Source organism: Symphodus melops, assembly GCF_947650265.1.
Source record: "Symphodus melops genome assembly, chromosome: 11".
NCBI lineage: Eukaryota > Metazoa > Chordata > Actinopteri > Labriformes > Labridae > Symphodus > Symphodus melops.
The window spans coordinates 8,855,139-8,873,377 of NC_136701.1; the positions used below are offsets into that span (position 1 = coordinate 8,855,139).

An 18,239-nucleotide genomic window follows, 5' to 3' on the forward strand; every position below is an offset into this window, starting at 1 on the left:
CTCAAGGAAAATGTTCAGAGAGAAAATATGGATATAAGCTTAATGCTCACGTTAAAGTAGTTATAAACCCCCTACAGCATTGCATTGATGTCTTTTGCTAAACAGTGGAGAGACTTCTGCATCAATAGCATGACATCAGCATAGTTTTAAACATTGTTTGTCGCAACTGGCCTGGGAGCCCAAGCGGTGGCCTGGGCTGCCTTGCATGTTGATCAGCAGCGCCTCTGGGTACAGTTACTATTATCCTTAAAACTAGACTTTCCCATCAGCTTCAGCTGTATTTTGTTTTCAGTGCAAATTGACCCTTTGTCGACTTTCTGATAGGTCAGCTGACCACCGTTCAGAGAACTCCCTTCCAAAGACAGTAATGCATGGATCTGTAGCATTTAGCAATAATCTATGTTGCTGTGGTTGTCAAATTGTGCACATAACTCTCAAGCCGCGTTTTAAAAGGCACTGTCACTAAGATTTTGGTTATCTTAGTGACAGTAACCAATGTGAGCGAGTCTTGACAAAGGGTCAATTAGCTTTACCAAAATGGGCATGTTGTCATACTAAACTAATTTGTTTAACTTGATGCTTCCTAAACATAAACTAACATATGGTTTGTTATAAATGGAAAATATTAGCATGCTGATGTTAAGCTTAAAACACTTGTCACAGTTACTCATATACTTGTTAATATATTTAGACTAAAGAGTGATACGTTTCAGGTTTACATCTTCCCTACCTCTGTTTGAACTCTGCTACGCACTCCTCTCCTCCATCATCACCTCCCGTTTTCCTCACACTCCTTCATTGCCCCTTTTTTTTTGCTCCGTCATTTATCCCCTCCCTCAGAGCTCTCTCTCTCCTGCAGAGACATGCTGCGTCATGGAAACAACCGACTTGGTGTGTGTGTGTGTGTGTGTGCGCGCGCGCGCGTGTGTGTGTTTGTAAGTGGTGTTCGCTGGTGTTAAACCCACGTGAACAGCACCTCCTGCAGTCCTGCCTTTCAGATCATTATAGTCACTGAAAATTTACTCGGAGGCTAGAGAGACAGTTGAGAAAAAAGAGGCACAGCGTTATTTGGTCTGTGTTATAGGGGGAAAAAAGGGGGGTAGAAATGAGTGCTGCACTGGGTCAAAAAATGTGGGGGAATCAGGTGCTCTTCAAGGATAAAGGACAAAAGTCCAACAGCTCATACAAAAGGAAGGTACTGTTAAAAGGCAGTCCAAACTCTGAAGACGCATAAAAATCCTTTAATTCACAGGGATATGTCTACGCATTTCCACTCTGCTGATGACCTGTTTTAGCTGTTATTTTTCTGTGTTTTTTATAATCTATTTGTGTGCAAGGTGTGGTCAATATAATCTATGCAGATGTCAAATGGTCCTCTAATGTGTTAAGTGAATTTTAAATTTTCAATGACTGGAACAACAAACTTTCACAACGTTATTTTTTGATTTCTGATTTGTGTAAAATGACCTAAATTATTTAACAATAATGTGGGCAACTTCCTGTGTGACCAGGTGATATCATGCTAGACATACATGTTGTGAAGCTGCATGGGACCATGCATGGACATTACTGCTAAAATTATTAGGGAGAACACAACCTTGTGAGGGCAATCTAATCTAATACACAGAAGAGAGTCTTAAGGATGGGAATGAGTTTTTATCATTTCCAGTTTAAAAGGAAACATCATTACTACTTTAATGTCTTGAATGATATGAAATGAGTGAATCAAGCCAACCCTGTATTTAACCTTTGTGTGGCATTTAGGAGTTGGCACAAAAGTAAAGCATGCAATTTTAAAAACCCTTGTTTCTCTCACTCTCATTATTACAACTTTTATGCATTTTCTACTCGTGAAAAATGAATGAGCAGCACTATTACATGTCTGCGCCCCCCATTCCAGTCTTTTCCTCCATATATCCCTCTTGAATTTCCACTGTCTGTTTTTCTTTATGATCCGTCTCTTCCTCCCTAAATGCTTCTTTCTGACTGTTTTTGACCTATTTCCTTTCCTCTAGGTTTATCAAAGTCCTTCCCATTGGACAACTCTTTGTTCGACAGCTGGCTCGCCCAGTCGGTTCAGATCACAGCTGATGACATGCTGAGTCAGTGGGCTCTCGGTGCCCAACATCGGGACAAGAGTGGCAGCCTGCTTTCTGACCAGGTAGGTCTTCATATGCTAATTCAGAGTTGATGCTGCATGGATTGATTCAAACATGGATCTCACTCGTTCAAAATGTTATCCAAAGCTTTACATCCTTTCAGCATCAGACCAAGCAGACAGTGCATAGATCAGTGCAGTTAAGAGAAAGGCAGATCACATGAAATGAATTGCCAACTGGCTCTTGGCAGTGAACAGCAGCACACATGGCAAAATACAAACAGCTGAAATAATCAGCAGAGTCAATCCATCACCTCTTGAACTGAATCCCAGTCCACTTCACTTGAAGACTAACCAAGTGTATGGAGCCAAATTAGGAACGGCCCTGGCTACAGAAAGGATTTAACAGGACATCCAAACTAACAAAACCTTCTTAGTCGAAGAAGGAGCTGGAGTGTGCACGGGTGCAAAAAGGCAGTATAAGAATCTGATTGAGAACTACTTTTACATAAGACTATCAAGATAGATTTCTCTTCCTGCCAATGACAGACACACAGGTTGGGGAAATTTAGTAAGAAGACAAATTTTAAGTGTGAACAGATTTCCCTTGATGTCATGTTATTAGTGTAAAATAACTTGTAAAGTGGAGCACTGCTTTTATCCTGATTGGGAATCTTTAATTACTGTCAATTTACTTCAAAAGCATACTTAAGCAATACTTAAAAATATAGTACACAATAAAAAGTGAGATAAGATGAGAAATCATTCCTTGTTCTTAAGGTGCTCTTGGTATCGGTACAAGTTTAAAGGAATGTTTGTCCTTTATCGTAAAAATACCTCAGATCATCAACATATGGTTTTTCGGGGGGGGAGACACCTGAAACCGTCTTATGTTAAGAATTATTTTGACTCATACTTAAATCTTTAGATTGCTTTTCTTTTTAGTAAGTGGCATGAGTTCTGCTCCCTTCTTGACGGTGGGTTAACCAGTGTACTGAGAGAGCTGATGGACAGAGCCGAGCTGTACTGTGCCTGGCCTGCTGGTCTCCTCAGAAACCTGCACTGTTTGTGTATTTATTAGCAGGGGGCTCCATTTAGGAACATGATATTAATGTGTAAAAGAATGAAGAAGGAAACAACATGAATCATGTTATTAGTCAGTAAAACAGACGAAGGTAATATTATAAATAACCGAAGGAAGTGTTACGAAAAGGTTGAATTTTACAACACAAAGATTTAACAGCACAAGTCAAATTATGACCACAATCAGATCTGATTTTTCTTTACATATTTCTGTATTTGACACAGTTGCTTAAACAGGGGCGAGAGTTTGTTTTCAAATGATTACAGGCATGACTGTGAGAAAAACAGAATGCCAAGCAGCCTGCAGATTTATTGTGAACTAATGTGCTTTCTGCAGGAAGTATGATAAACAGACTTTTATGGTGTAGGTTACTAGATTTAAATATCCCATAAAAAGAGGGGAAACAAATGGATTGTTTCATTCTGCCTGATTTTAGGGGGTGCTGCAGCATCCTCAGCATCCTACTTCCCACATCCCTGCACAAATTGCATGTTCTGTAAAACCTTTATATTTTGAGTATACGTTTTTCTCGTCTCGTCTTTATTTTTCTCTCATTGCCCATTTAATCTTCAATCTCTAATGCCTGTTTTTACTTTTATCAATTCTTCTCTTCACGTCCCTCTCTCATTCAGCTCCAGCAAGGGGAGGAGAGCCTGCTTAACCTCATGATGGAAAACTCCATGCAGTCCACTTGGAAAACACCACAGCTTGGTCGCAAACAAAGAGGGAGCAGCAAGGCCCGTGCTCGGGGACATCCGCAGTCCACCACCACTGAACCCCAGATAGTTGTGCCTGCAGGGGCTGCTTCCATCGGCAGCAGTCCTTCCACTGCAAAGAGCTTCTGGGTCAGCGTGACAGAGGAAAAGCAAAGCTTTGCAGGTAGGAAAGTGGAAAAATCTAGAGGCACTTCCAAGGTCCTGCATCACCACCACCTTCATCACCACCAGACAAGAAGCTCAGATCTGCATAAGGACCCACCACCACAGCCTCCTATCTCAAAAATGGATTCATGTCACATCTCTGAGGACCGCGACCGGTGGGATAGTGTTCTTATTGGGAATGGTGTTGCATCAGGGACTGGTTCTGGTTTCGCCACAAGCTCATCTCCAACGCCAGGCTCTAGCCCAGGGCCCATGATGCCTGATATTCTTCGTGGTGGGCCGTCACGGCTCCGCCTGTCCCGCCAAGGTAAATCCAGAAATCGGGGATTCGGTGGAGGAGGGCTTGAGTCTGTAGACATGCAGCTCACAGGAAAAGACACGTCTCTGCTGGACGCTGCAGAGACCGATGGGTACTTCTCCGATGGCGAGCAGAGTGACACAGACGCGCACTCTGCTGGACGCAAACTCCGCTTGTCGCAGTTGCATCCTGGGAATGAGGACTTGCTAAGACGGAGCGTGCTGGCATCCTAAAGAACTGACTAAAACAAACACACACATAGTAATCCAAACAGATTCCTGCTGGCTAGTTGTTTCTCCATCTGTGTACACATTCTACAAGAACATGGCTGGATGGCTTTGTTCAACCAAATCCCTCTCACGTTAACCAGAGGGAAATCTCTTCAGCTCTGACCTGCTTTGTTTTTGAGATGATTTTGAATGTAGCGGTTTGCCTGTCGTTCAGAATCGTTATCCAACGGACCGAAGTTAGCCAACCACAAAATACTGAACATTCAATGAATAGGAAACAAACATTACCTTTAGTCTTTTTTTCCGTTTTGTATTTCAGATTCATTTTTGTTTCAGGGCGTTAGAGAACCCTATTCCGGCCTCATGTCTGTGATATCCACCAGACTTGGGAACAAACACTTTGGGGCATTAATGTTATTATTATTCAAGCTGGTTTCAGGGTCTGCTTCACCCTTGGCCTTTGTGGCCTGAGATGCATCCAATGAGTCCTTGTTTCCTTGAATATGTTCCTTGGAAAGATGATTTCACACCAGTGCTGGACTGAATATGTACAGAAGGTGACATGGAACAACATGTATTCAGCCTTGAAAAGCACAACTAGCTAGTCGTACGAGCTGTATTGTAAGCACTTGTTTGTGTAATAGATGCTCATTCAGGATTGGGGTCAATTCTCATCACATTGACTCAGCTGTAATATTTTGTCCTCAGCAGTCACTCTCTACTTTATCTTGACCGACAATGACAGATTTTAATGTTTTCCAGTTTTTGAAAATTGAACAGATTTGACCCCAACCCTGGTGCTCATTCAGATTATCATACAGACAAATTGACACACTGACACGCATATGACTATGAGCAAATCCCTTTGCTCATGTAACAGCAGTTGCTGAAATGTTGACCTGACTTTTGACAGCTATTTTCAAATTCTTCCTGATTCTGAGTTTTTGTTTTCAAGTCTTTCATGCGTGACTCTTAGACGAAAGATCATCATAGAACTCTGTGCCTTCTGTCGCTTACCCTGTGCCCCAGCCCCCTTAACCCCCGAAACCTTATCAGTCAACCAACAATCATTAAGCAGTTCAATCAGTCGTATCTCAATCGTACTTGTAACAATCAAACAGTTGTTTGGATTGGTTACAGAGTGTAGCCAGCATTGGGCTCCTTGTCACCTTAACAGTTATCTAGTGCCTGAAACAAGGATGTAAATGCAGCATTTTCATTAATCAAACAAATCCTCTGCAACTGTTAGCAAAGCAGAGACATGCAGTACTATCAGTGCAAAGAGCTGCTTACTGATCTGTGCCCCCCTAACCCAAATGAATCTCTGCAGTCCAGAGCCATCAATAAAAACAGTTTAGGTAGTTACAAATTAGCATCCAATTAGCAGTAACTTTGACAATTTCTCAGTTCTCAATCTAGCATGTATCTCGTCACTATAAAAGATAGCCCAGGCCCCTAGTAAAAATGAAAAAGTAAAGGCTTCAGGCATCAGGAGGGTAGAATGATGCTCAACACAGTTCTATTAAGTTACACATTGAGCAGGTTTATAAAACCAACACGGCTGCCACTTGACTTTGATCTGGATGAGTTCTGGTAACCGATGGCTCTGCTTGCTGCACCTGTTCTCCTGTTATATTCAGCTTCAGAGGCCTGCAATCTTCAGTTCTTGAATTCAGTTGTTCGTAAATTTGTTTTCTCTCTTTTTTTCTTTTTTTTCATTCTCAGAGAGTTGTATTTTGTACCTAAAGCAGTCGGTGTTATTCTCAGGGGTTAAAAAAATCTTTTGAAAAAAGAATAAAGGCTAAAAATGTATGAAAAAAGTGACGCCAGACATAGATAAATATATATATACAAACATATTTTATATCATACAGTATATATGTATATGTATATGAAGGGATTTGTGTATGTCTAGATACTTCCTTATTTGGCGATCTTCACTGTTTAAACTCCTACACGACGACATTTTGCCTCTCTCGGTATGATGTTATGACCATCAGCCCTGGGTTCAGTTGTTCCAAACAATAATCAATACTCTTCTGATTTCTAAGAAAGTTGATACCTAAATCAATCAGGTGTCAAATGAGGCTTAAATAAATCATCAAATGTGATTTTTAAGGGCTGATTGACCCAGGCCTGATGAACCACCACTTAAGTGTTTGATATACTTCCTTTTGTTTTCTCCATATGGACAGTTATGTTACCTGTCTTCTAAGTGACCACGCCAAAGAACAGATCTGTGTATCAAGGCAGCATATTTTACATCTTATCTACAGGAACTCACAAACATTTCTATGTGACGAATGCTAGATAAGGATGTTACACAACTGTTACAACGCTGTCATGGCCAGCATGGTTTAATCCAGATACCAACATCACCTGGATTCTCCGAGATCTGCATTCACTGGGTTCATATTGGAAAAGCCTGCTTCCAAGGGACAGCTCCCTTAAATGCAGACTCAAACATGTTAACCCCCTTCAGAAGAAGCCAAATGCTGCTGAACTGAACACACACTTAGTATACAGCTCCAGCATGCGTCTATATACACACACACAAACACACCAGAGCTGGTATAACAGGGTTAATGTAATGTTCAAGATGACTAGTTTTTTACTTCAGTGTGGTCCTGACTGCATCAGGAAGAAGGAGCTTACTCAGAGGGAAATGCCCCCTAATAGCAGGAAAGTATTATTACAGGTGACAAAGAAGCATCTCTGTCCTTCAGGTGTAGCAACCGTAGAAGTCTCCTCACTTGTCTGTTATTTAACGTAAAGAGGCAAAGTCAGGAAAGTCCCTCTTTATTTCAGGCAGGGTTACATGTCAAACTTTGCAAAGAAGGGCACGGGGATATGGACTTCTACAATGGCTATAGTTATTACATCCATAATGGAAACTGATCAAGATAACACACACACACACAACAGTAACAGCAACAAAGCTTGAAGTGAGGTTTTTGTAGACGCATTACTGCTCACAGAACCTGGCACTGGGTGGCTGTTACCATTCATGTATTGGTAATTCAGAATAATGTAATCTTGGTTTCAATATTCAATGTTTGGAGTAGCCTGACTTTGTAGACAGTGGTATTAGACAAGGCCTCTCATTAACGGCCTTTACATGTAGTAGCAAATGCTAAGGCTGCACAGCATAGGTAGAAAAAATGCCTGTATTACCCCAACTGAAAGTTGTGGAGATACTGTAGTTGGGTTGAAAATTCTTCAGATTATTGTGATCTGAAGAGAGCACCATGATACCTTCCCAGTCAAATCAGAATTTAGAATTTCACCTTGATACTGTGCAGCCTTGGCATACACAAACTGGTTGTTATTCTATATTTACAGTGTGGCTTCAACGCCCTCTCCTTCTGTTCCGTAGATACTGTAGACTGGAGTCTCTTGAAGGATCGTTTCTTTTTCTTTTTTATATCCACTAGAATGCAACTTCAAAGCATCACCGTCCTCTGTGTGGTACGCTGGTGTGGGTGTTGGCTCACAGCCCAAAATGTGCTCTAATGATCTTTTTGAATTTTGCAACTGTGTCAGGTCAGATATCCGCATGATATGAGATCTAGTTTCATCATGTAGCATTAGTGTCAGCAGAAGATCTGTTTGCCTAATGAGGTTATTTTCATCTGGGTAAGCTTACCATTCTACACTTCATGATTAACAAATTATGGAACAAACTATACAATCATACTGTTCTCTAAAGGGTAAGCTATGACGTGTGAGAACAAATCCCTGCATTGGAATTGGAATAAATGCCTCAGCCCAGAAATAAGCTGGTGGGCATTGTGCACCTAATGGCAGGTCAGAAACACACCTACACACAGTGATGCATCAACCTGAGACCAACACTGATTTCTGCAGGCAATTGGCAAATCTCCCTTACTTCAAACAGCGGCTAATGACACTGTGCAGACACTGTTGTAAGTTTCCTTGGAAAGACATCACTGCACCAGCAAGGCTGGTTCAACAGCCCCCATTTGTTTGAACAGGAAGAACACCTGAGTTCCAGGTGTTTCAACTAGTGGATTGAAAGTTTAAAAAGATTTAAGATTGTTGCCCTGATGTGGCTTTCAGGAACCAGGAGGACATTAGGAGACTTTTGATAGTTTGCTTCTCCTCCTTTGGATTTAATCCATCATCCAATCGGAAAGTGGTTTGAGGCTGTCCTAAGGTTGGTAAAGTCAGGGTTGACTACTTTTATTTTAATAATACAGAATGTAGTTGCACAAGTCTGGGGACACTGAATACCTGCTTGGGCTCAATTACAATCACTTCTCTCTGTGACGAAGATAAGTTAGAAATGAACACCAAACTTGTTGCATGTGATCTACATGGGATTTTGAGTTCTTCAAATTAATTAATAGAAGAGAAGTTTGACCAAAGTTGAATTCAGGAGTTTGTTTATATGATTTGGAAATGCAGACTGGCCCGATGACTGCTCAGTGCTTCCTGATATCATTGTTGGGTCTCTCTGCCCTACACCAGCCATTCAAACCAACCCCTCTACCTGCGTACCACTGGACTTCTTCACAGTTTCAATAATGTATAATACTGTTCAACTACTATTATTACTACTAATAGACATTTTCATTTTCCTTGTTTTGAAAAGGTTTTGGAAGCTGTTTTTTTGTTTGTTTTTTTCAACGCTTTTTCTGGCCGCGGTGGCTCATATCTAACCAGAAAGCTGACTCATTATCTGCTTCCTCTGTTTTACTGGCGCTTTGCTCTCCTCTCGTTACAGCAAAGTAAAGGCTCAAAATCCGCTACTCAGACACACTGCAGAGATTGGAGGTTTAGTGATGCAAACTGGGCTGTTGTGGAGGCAGAATCAAAGTCAAGATTGGTGGAGTCGAAGAAAAACAAAACTGATTTAAAGCAAAAAGTTTCTGTGATTCTTTCAGAATCTGCAGGTCATTAACTGGCACACAGGAATCCAGACAGGTATATTGCGGTTTCCGATTTTATTTTCTGTAAGCAAAAATGGCAAATGTAAATCACAAATACGAAATCAGGATAAAGGTTACATGGATTTGTTTTCTAAGATTTGAAAAACATAGTATAAAAAGAGATATATAAGATGCAAGTCTTAAAAGGCCATAAAGACGTTTTAGGTGCCTATTTTTTTCCTATCAAAATTCCAAAACACATTTAATGTGTGGTTACCATATTTGCCATTTTTGATAGAATAATTAACTATAAACATTAATCAAACATAATTTTTGTAGAGACAATGTGTTGTCCCCTTTTTTCTTTTTTCTTTTTTTTTTATTGGCTAATCGTTTCAGCTTAATCTATTCCTGAGTCAACATATCTCAACCATAACCGGATGTTTCTCTTCATGAAAAAAAAAAAATCTCAATAGCAGTCATGTGTTTTCATGTTAAGTTAAATTAAACCTGAAAAGCACTTGTCTTTATAATTCACCTCCTTTAATTGTATTCTGCCTGTTTCATTGAGGCATCAGTCTGAAATTTCTTTGCCAAAAACACACTTTGGCTCCACCCACTAAAGTTCAACAAGTGAGTTATGATGTATCTGCCTCAATAGCAGCTCTGAGAAATGTCTTTTAAACGGAAGTTCCCATCTACTCAAACTGTGCAACTTTCTCCACCTTCATCTTCCAACATCTCCCTCCTCCCTGCCCATTAGCCATGTCCCCTCTGTTCCATCCGTTTCCCCCCAGACCCTGTCGATAACTCCTCCTTTTTTTCTCTCCTGTCCAGTTATCAGCCTCTTTGGCCCACATGGCGCTTTTGGAATCCCAATTAAAGCATAGGAAGATCACATTTCTTCCTTTTTTATATATAAAAAGAAAAAAAGGACGTCTGTAGCTTTAAAGACAAATAATGACAGGCCCATGTTGTGGATGTGCGTGTGAGGAGGGGAAAACATTGCACTCTGCTTTGCTCTGGGTTTCTGAGAGAGAGCGAGGGGAGGAAGGAGACATTACCTGAACTGAAGCCAGAGAAGCAGACAGAAAGAGAACAACTTGTTCTTTCCCCTGTGTTCTGTTTGCAGCCCGTCTACACAGTTGAGTTAACAAGCAGCTAATATAAACAGAACCAGGCCCTTCCCTTCTACTGCCCTTCATATCTGCCTCTCTCTTTCAACCCCTGTATACTTTCTCGTCGGTCTCTCTCTCTCTCTCTCTCTCTCTCTCTCTCTCTCTCTCTCTCTCTCTCTCTCTCAGGATAGCAGTGCAGAAACTTCGAAGAATGGTCATTAAATAGCATGATTGGCCTTGAGAAAGATTTAATTTTGTGGCAGAGTATTCTAAAACCAATATTATTTCCTATAAAAATCCTCCTCTGTTGATATATATTGATGTTTTATTTAGATTACAGCTCAGATTACAGATAGATTGTAACTCAGCCAACATTAATACGTGAGTCCCTGATAATAACAAGTCATTATGAGATAATGTACGACTGCTTCCTTGGTGTCTATTTGGGATGACTCCTCTGACTCTTTAATCTAATGAAACACACACAAAAAATCCGCCTGGTTTAAAACAATCTTCCCATAAGAAAAACTTTAATTTTCAGTACAAAGTAACAAATGTAAAAACTGAGAAAACAATGACTGTCCTGAGAAACAGTAGTCCATGAATTGGTTTACAGATTGCACTGGGGAGTTGACTGAACGTTTTGCAGATCACAAGTTGTAAGTTCTTAGCCCTTCAATGTTGTTGAAATTAAATGTTATTCATTGAGAAATAACTGATTTCAACAGGGGAGGGATGCTACTGAGTATTGACATTAGAGGTGAACACTTGTGGCTTTGTTCCTTTTATTACATTTGATAATATTAAGAATAAAGAGTAACACCAGCTTCATCACTAAAATGTCAAAATACACCCAGCATTGTTGTTACCCATCTGTTAATACTCACCCACGGTTGTGTGCATTTGTATCAAGATAAGAGTATAAATTTGGCCAATGTAATCAAGTCTTGAAACTGAATCCATTTATATTTTTTTTTCTCTGGCAATTGAACTTGAAGTAGTGATTGAAACATGGCTCATGTCCATTTTCTGGTTTCCTCCCTCACAATCTGAGAGATGTACTCAGCCTCCCGTTCCATCTGGTTTAAGCATTAGGCTCCTGGGAGGTTCACACTCAGACATACATACATCACTGCAGACAAATTGAGTTGTAAAAGCAGCCGAGACACACGGAAGATCAATTTGGCAAAAGTCACCATCTCCCACCAGTCGTCCAGCAACATTTGGTAACATTTAATTTAAGCTCAGCTGGGAACTGTACACAAAGTGTAAATACAACAAAAGGACATGAGTTGGAATCTGTCCTGAAGAGTTATTTCATGGAGACACTTCACTTCCAGGTGTGAATGCACACTAAATAAATCATGTCTCTAGTCAAAATTCAAATTCAGGTTAAGACCATATAACGAAGCCCTCAGTGTTGTATTGTTGTCTGTTTTGTCACCCACGCATAATTACATTGCTCTGTCTGTCTCTGGCTTTAGTTTACCCTCCTGGTTTCTGTCATTGTATTTTATTGTTCACTCTTCTTCTCCATCTTTGTTATAGTTTGGACTTCTGTCTGTCTTTAGCACACACACAGCAAATATTCCTTTCCTTTATTTGATCTTTGATACCTGCAGGGATGGGAACATTTTGGATTTTGTTACTTATGAGAATATGCAGTCTCTGTATGTGTGTTATTGTCATATGAAAGACTGTATGTGCAGACAGTTGTGCATGTTGCAGATGTGTGTAGTTGCAGGCATTCGAGGAATAAAGTTTTTGTGTGCAACGTGGGACAGACGTAAGGTTAAACGTGATTTTATCAATCCAGCAGGTAAGCTGGTCTCCCATTTTTATTCTCTTTCATTAGCCCGCATTAAGGCCGCACTAGTCTTTTTATCTTGTACGCCCTGAGACCTCTGGCTACACTGGAATGCCTAAAAAAGAAACAGAAATGGCCAATTCTATTGTAATCAGAAAAAGAGCACATTGTCTGAGTCTCTCTGCAATTTCAAAACCTGGTTTGTCTCCTTCTGCTCTCTGAGTACTATTCCATAGCCAAAATGATCATTTTTGTTATCATTTAACGCCCCAGTATCAGGAAAAGTAAACATTTACCCTTTTTTGGTTGTGTTCATTAATCTAATGAGTCATATTTAGGCAAATGGGACATCCATAATATTAGCCATAGTAATACAGTCTGGGTTTATTTTTCATGCACTTAAGTAACAGTATTTCAGTAGGCCTTCTTTAGACTTTTGTGACAGATGCTAATCCATTTTTCCTATCAATGAAACAGCAAAGCCTGCAGATGAAATTGAACATTATATGTAGCAGTGAATCCCTCTTAAACTTCACAGTCCCTGACTAGGTTTGGGGGCGGGGGGGTGTTTGTATTTTACAAGCTTCATCTATTGCATAACTATGCTGGGATGAATCCATTTTTTGTGACAGGTTTTTTAAAAGCTGCAGTTTTGCTAAAGAAAAACACCTACTGAATGTGGACAGAGAGCCATAACAGAATCTTGTGGATGTAATTTAATGCATCACCTCCCTGTTAATAGTCTTGATGTTGCTGTGACATGTAATGTCTCTTTCATCTCCACTTCATGTCTCTCTATTTTCCCCTTTTCTCCTCCTGTTTTTCTACATGTCGCTCCTCAGTGCAGAATATTTTATGACCTTCATCATACAAAAAAAAAGTTCCTTTCTTGGCTGACCTGCAATCCAGAGTTTTCTCCCTCAGGTTTAAAACACAATGTGGTTTTAAAAAATTTAGAAACTTGTTTTCCTGTTTTTAATTCCGTACTTAATCCTATAAGTACTTACAGTACATATATCCAATTTTTTTAATTGATCTAATTCTCTCCCTTCAGTCTGCTCTCTCTGTCTCTCATGATTATTTTTTTCTATATTACCGGTCATCATTTCAAAATTAGATTGTTTGGCATCACATTGGTTGTATTTAGGCACTATTTCAATACCAATCAGCATATTTCAATCAAAGCAGAGCTGGACACAGGTTTCTCCTTCTCATCCTACTCCTCCTGTCTTATTTGTCTTTATAAAGGTGTTCAAATCTGGTGACCAGTGTCTCCTCCACTCTGCATCCGTTGTTCAATACAATAATATGAATGTTGCAGGAGTTTATCCTTCTGTATTCTTTGTTTCAAAGAATGTTGTGCCATTTGTTAATAGCAAAGAGAACTATTGAACATATATGACAAAGAAGAGCTATTTTAAATTATTTTTTGGCTTTTTTTGCTATATTTATTTTCTTGTATTAGAATCTTCTTTGTAGGAGGGAATATAAAAAATGTATTTTTCATTAGTGCGAAAAACCTATTTTCTTCCTTTTTGTACAATTTCGATGTTTTAAGCGAGACTTTGAAAAGCAATATGATGATGATGATGATGATGATGATGATGTTTCCTGTGACTGTATCTGCATGCTGTTTGTGTTGCCTTAATGATGGCTGCAACCCACTTTCCACCCACCCAACTCCCCCCTGTCTGCCCCCCCTCCCCCCCTCAACTCCTACCCATCTGATGGAGTCCCAGTTCCACCTGCTCCAGTCCAGTGCAGTCAATAAAGCAGTGCTTTCTGTGTACACAAGTTTCTCTGCCTCTCTGTCTATCACACAAACTGACTTCTCCCTGGTCATTTATGACCTGCATCACCTACGTTGAATAACAAAATAAATTCCTTAGTTAACACATCCCATAATTTCAGAAATACATCATACTTGTAATATCTATGTTGTTGTTTTGTGTGAGGAAACTGCAACTTGTAGACGTTTAAATGAAACAATGTGTTTTCAGCCATCTATATTATCCTTGAAGGCTAAGGATCTTATACTTATAAAAATAAACCTGGACTTCGATCAGGTTGAGACATTTAATCTCAGACAAAAAGTCAGGTGATTAGCTGTGTTTATTGTCTTTGAAATGTAGACAAGAGATATGACAAACACATTTATGAGAAAAAAACTTTGATCGACTAGTGGTGCAAGACGAACATCTGGAAGATCTCAAAAGTCATTCCTATTCACTTCCTGGCACCATGGATATCTGCACCGATGATCTGTTAATCCATGTAAAAGTATTGATCTTCCACCAAAGCTTCTGACTCATGGAGGTGAGAAATGTCAAGACTCAACAGTCACCTGCGAAGACTCCTTGATCAGGCAATATTTGCTAAATCAGAACTTGCACTGTCAGTTAGACTGTCAGGCGTGTCAGCTTTCACGTGCATAGAAAAACCTCTTAAAAAGAGACTGGCATGTCAGAAGCGTGGAGTTTGTCAAGAGACTTGAGGAATACTAAAGTGATGACGCAAAAGACTCTGTGGTCTGATGAAACCCAATTCAAAACGTCTTAGCTGATGCAAAGTGTTGTTTCTTGCTGGAACTGGGCAGATTTGATCAACCCTCTAACACCAGCCATACCTCTTCAGTGGAGCTTCAAACTTGGCCTGTGTGCTTAGGAGACTCTGCCAGAGGTTCAGAGGAACAATGCAGAGATCCAAACAGGCACATTTCAAGGAGAGCAGTTTCTCAGAGCCAAAGGCCTGAGAGTAGGGCCAACAATTTCTCCTCCAGAACGACTTAAACAAGCTGCCAAAGAATTATTGGAGAGGCTTCACAAGAAGAACGTGAAAGTCATTCAGTAGTCCCAAAGCCCAAAGTTGACTTTCAGAGAAAGTCTGTGCAATGACTTGAAGATTCGTAAATCCAAATGTGCCGTGCTGATGCAAAACAAAAATCTTTTTTTTTTTTTTTTTTTTTACAAAACTTGAACAAACTCAAGTTATGTGAATCATCATTTTTTGAAGGATTAATTTGATTTGAAGCATTACACTACCAAGTGCAATGTAATAAAGGTACCCGTAATATTAAAGCCTCATTCCAAAATTGATCAAATTCTTAATTTTTCTCATTGATCTACTTGCATTACCCCATAATGATAAAGTGAAAAAAAAATGTTCAGGATTTTTTACTATTTCATTAAAAATAAGAAAATACCACATGAACTTAAGTATTCTCACCCTTAATTTAATACTTTGTTGAGGGACCTACAGCAGTAATTACAGTGTCAGGTCTTCTTAGGTTGGATGCCATAAGCTTGGCACACCTACATTTGGGGATTTTTTTCCCACTCTACTCTGCAGATCTGTCAGGTTAGACGGAGAGCATCGCTGCACAGGTATTTTCAGGTCTTACTGGAGTTGTTCAATTGGGTGTAAGTCTGGGCTCTGGGCACTCAAGGACATTCACAGATATTCACAGTTATCTTTGCTGAGTGCTTCTGGTTGTTGTCCTGTTGGAACGTGAACCGACACCTTAGTCCTAGGTCCTGTGCGCTCTGCAGCAGGTTTTCATCCAGGATGTCTCGGTACATTACCACATTCAACTTTCCCTGTGTTATGACTAGTCTTCCTGTCCCCGCCACTGAAAAACATCCCCACAGCATAATGCTGCCACCACCATGCTTCACTGTAGAGATGTTCTTTGCCAGGTGATGAGCAGTGCCTGGCTTCCTCTAAACTTGACGCGTAGCATTCAGGCCAAATTGTTCCGTTTTTTTTCATCAGACCATAGAATCTTGTTTCTTATGTTCGGAGGGTCATTTGCATGCCTTTTGGCAAACTCCAGGGGGCTGTCATGTGCCTTTTATTGAGGAGAGGCTTTCGTCTGGCCACTCTTCCATAAAGGCCTGATTGGCCGAGTGCTGCACTGATGGTTGTCCTTACACAAAGGTTCCCCCATTTGCTCAAAGTAATGCTGAAGCTCTTTCAGAGTGACCATTGGGTTCTGGTCATCTCCCTAACCAATGCCCTTCTCCCCCGATTGCTCAGTTGGATGGGCAGCCAGCTCTGGAAAGAGTCCTGGTGGCTTTGAACTTTTCCTATTTCCAAATGATGTGCTCTTCTGGACCTTCAATGCTGCTCCAGTTTTTTTGTATCCTTCCCCAGATCTGTGCCTCGATATAATTCTGTCTCGATGGTCTACAGACATTTCTTTGGACCTCATGGCTTGGTTTCTGCTCTGACAGTCACTGTCAGCTGTGGTAGAATTTACAACAGGTGTGCTCCAGTCAAGCTGTAAAAACATCTCAACAATAACCAGTGGAAACAGGTTGCATATGTACTCAGTATGAGTGTCATAGGAAAGGGTGTGAATATACATGTACATGTGACGTTTCAGTTTTATATTTTTTATAAAATGGTAAGAAATCCTAAAAAACTTTTTTCACTTTTTCATTATAGAGTAATGCGAGTAGATTGGCAAGAAATAAGAATTGGATGAATTTTGGAATAAGACTGTAACATTACAAAATGTTGAAAAAATGAAGGGGGTTGAATAATTTCAGTCTGCTATTTTGGTTTTGTGCATCTCTGATGTTTTGATTTACCCTCACTGCTCTCATGCACATAACATGGTGGGGTTTCAACCATAATATGTAAGAAACAGAACATCCTGAGCCATGAAAGTCCCGGGTTGAAAATTAGTCCCTCAACCAGTGTGCCGCGAGATATTGTCAGGTGTGCCGTGGGAAATGATCAACTTTCACCTAATTGGTCTAAAAAAGAAGTCGAGTGTCTGTGCTGTCAAGTGCCTGGCAGAGTTATCATGTAATACTCTTCCATATCAGTAGGTGGCAGCACGTAGCTAATTGCATTGTACTCTGAGACAAGAGAATTAGTGACGCATTGATGCGACAGGTGGCGGTGACAGTGACATTATGGCTAGCGAGAATATACGGTAACAGTGATGGAGAAGTTTTTGAAAAGGAAAAATGCTCACTCCGAACTGGACCCTGGACAAAATTCGGACCCAGATGAAGGCCCTAGTATAAGTGGAGGTCAAAAGAAAGCAAAGACTGTGAGCTCGAGCAAAGTTTCGAGGCAATACAGCGAAAGCTATCTTTCATTTGGATTTACTTACACCGGGGATGCAACGGCACAAACTCCGCTGTGATGGTGTGTGGTGAAAAGCTATCCAACAGTGCTATGGTCCCAAGGAAGCTTAAACGCCATCTCCAAACGAAACACCCTTCGCTTCAAAACAAGAATGTGGACTATTTTGTTCGCCTGCGTGAACACACGGAGAAACAGGCAACTTTCATGAGAAAAACCACAAAGGTAAATGAGAGAGCCCTCAAAGCGAGCTACCACGTTGCAGAACTTGTAGCTAAATCAAAAAAGTCCCACACTGTGGCAGAGACATTAATACTTCCCGCCTGCAAAGCCATTGTAAATGAGATGCTCGGACCTGAAGCAGCTAAAGAAAAATAGCCAAAGTTCCTCTCTCAGATAACACAATATCCAGACGTATTGATGACATGTCTGCAGACATCGAAAGTGTGGTTTTGGAAAAGATCCGTATCAGTAAGAAATTTGCGTTGCAACTTGATGAGTCTACTGATATTAGTGGACATGCTGAACTCTTGGCCAGTGTGCGTTTTGTGGATGGAGACGCAATCAGAGAAAACTTCTTATTTTGCAAGGCATCGCCAGAAAGAATCAGAATCAGAATATCTTGAAAAAGGAGGACTTAAGTGGGAAAACTGCACGAGTGTCTGCACTAATGGAGCGGCAGCTATGGTTGTGCGCACCAAAGGCTTCGTCAGCAGAGTGAAGGAAAGAAACCC

General features: G+C 40.4%; 1 protein-coding gene across 2 annotated transcripts in view; it reads left to right on the forward strand.

Annotated features, from left to right (window-relative positions):
• The window catches only part of jade2 (jade family PHD finger 2), a 171,403-nt gene extending 159,021 nt beyond the window's left edge, over positions 1-12,382 (forward strand). For both annotated transcript variants that reach the window (XM_079356165.1, XM_079356166.1), the window contains 2 exons: positions 2,016-2,161; positions 3,815-12,382. In XM_079356165.1, the coding sequence (XP_079212291.1) occupies positions 2,016-2,161; positions 3,815-4,594 (926 nt within the window). In that variant the 3' untranslated portion in view covers positions 4,595-12,382. The remainder of the gene's footprint in view (positions 1-2,015; positions 2,162-3,814) is intronic.
• The last annotated feature ends 5,857 nt before the right edge of the window (positions 12,383-18,239 follow it).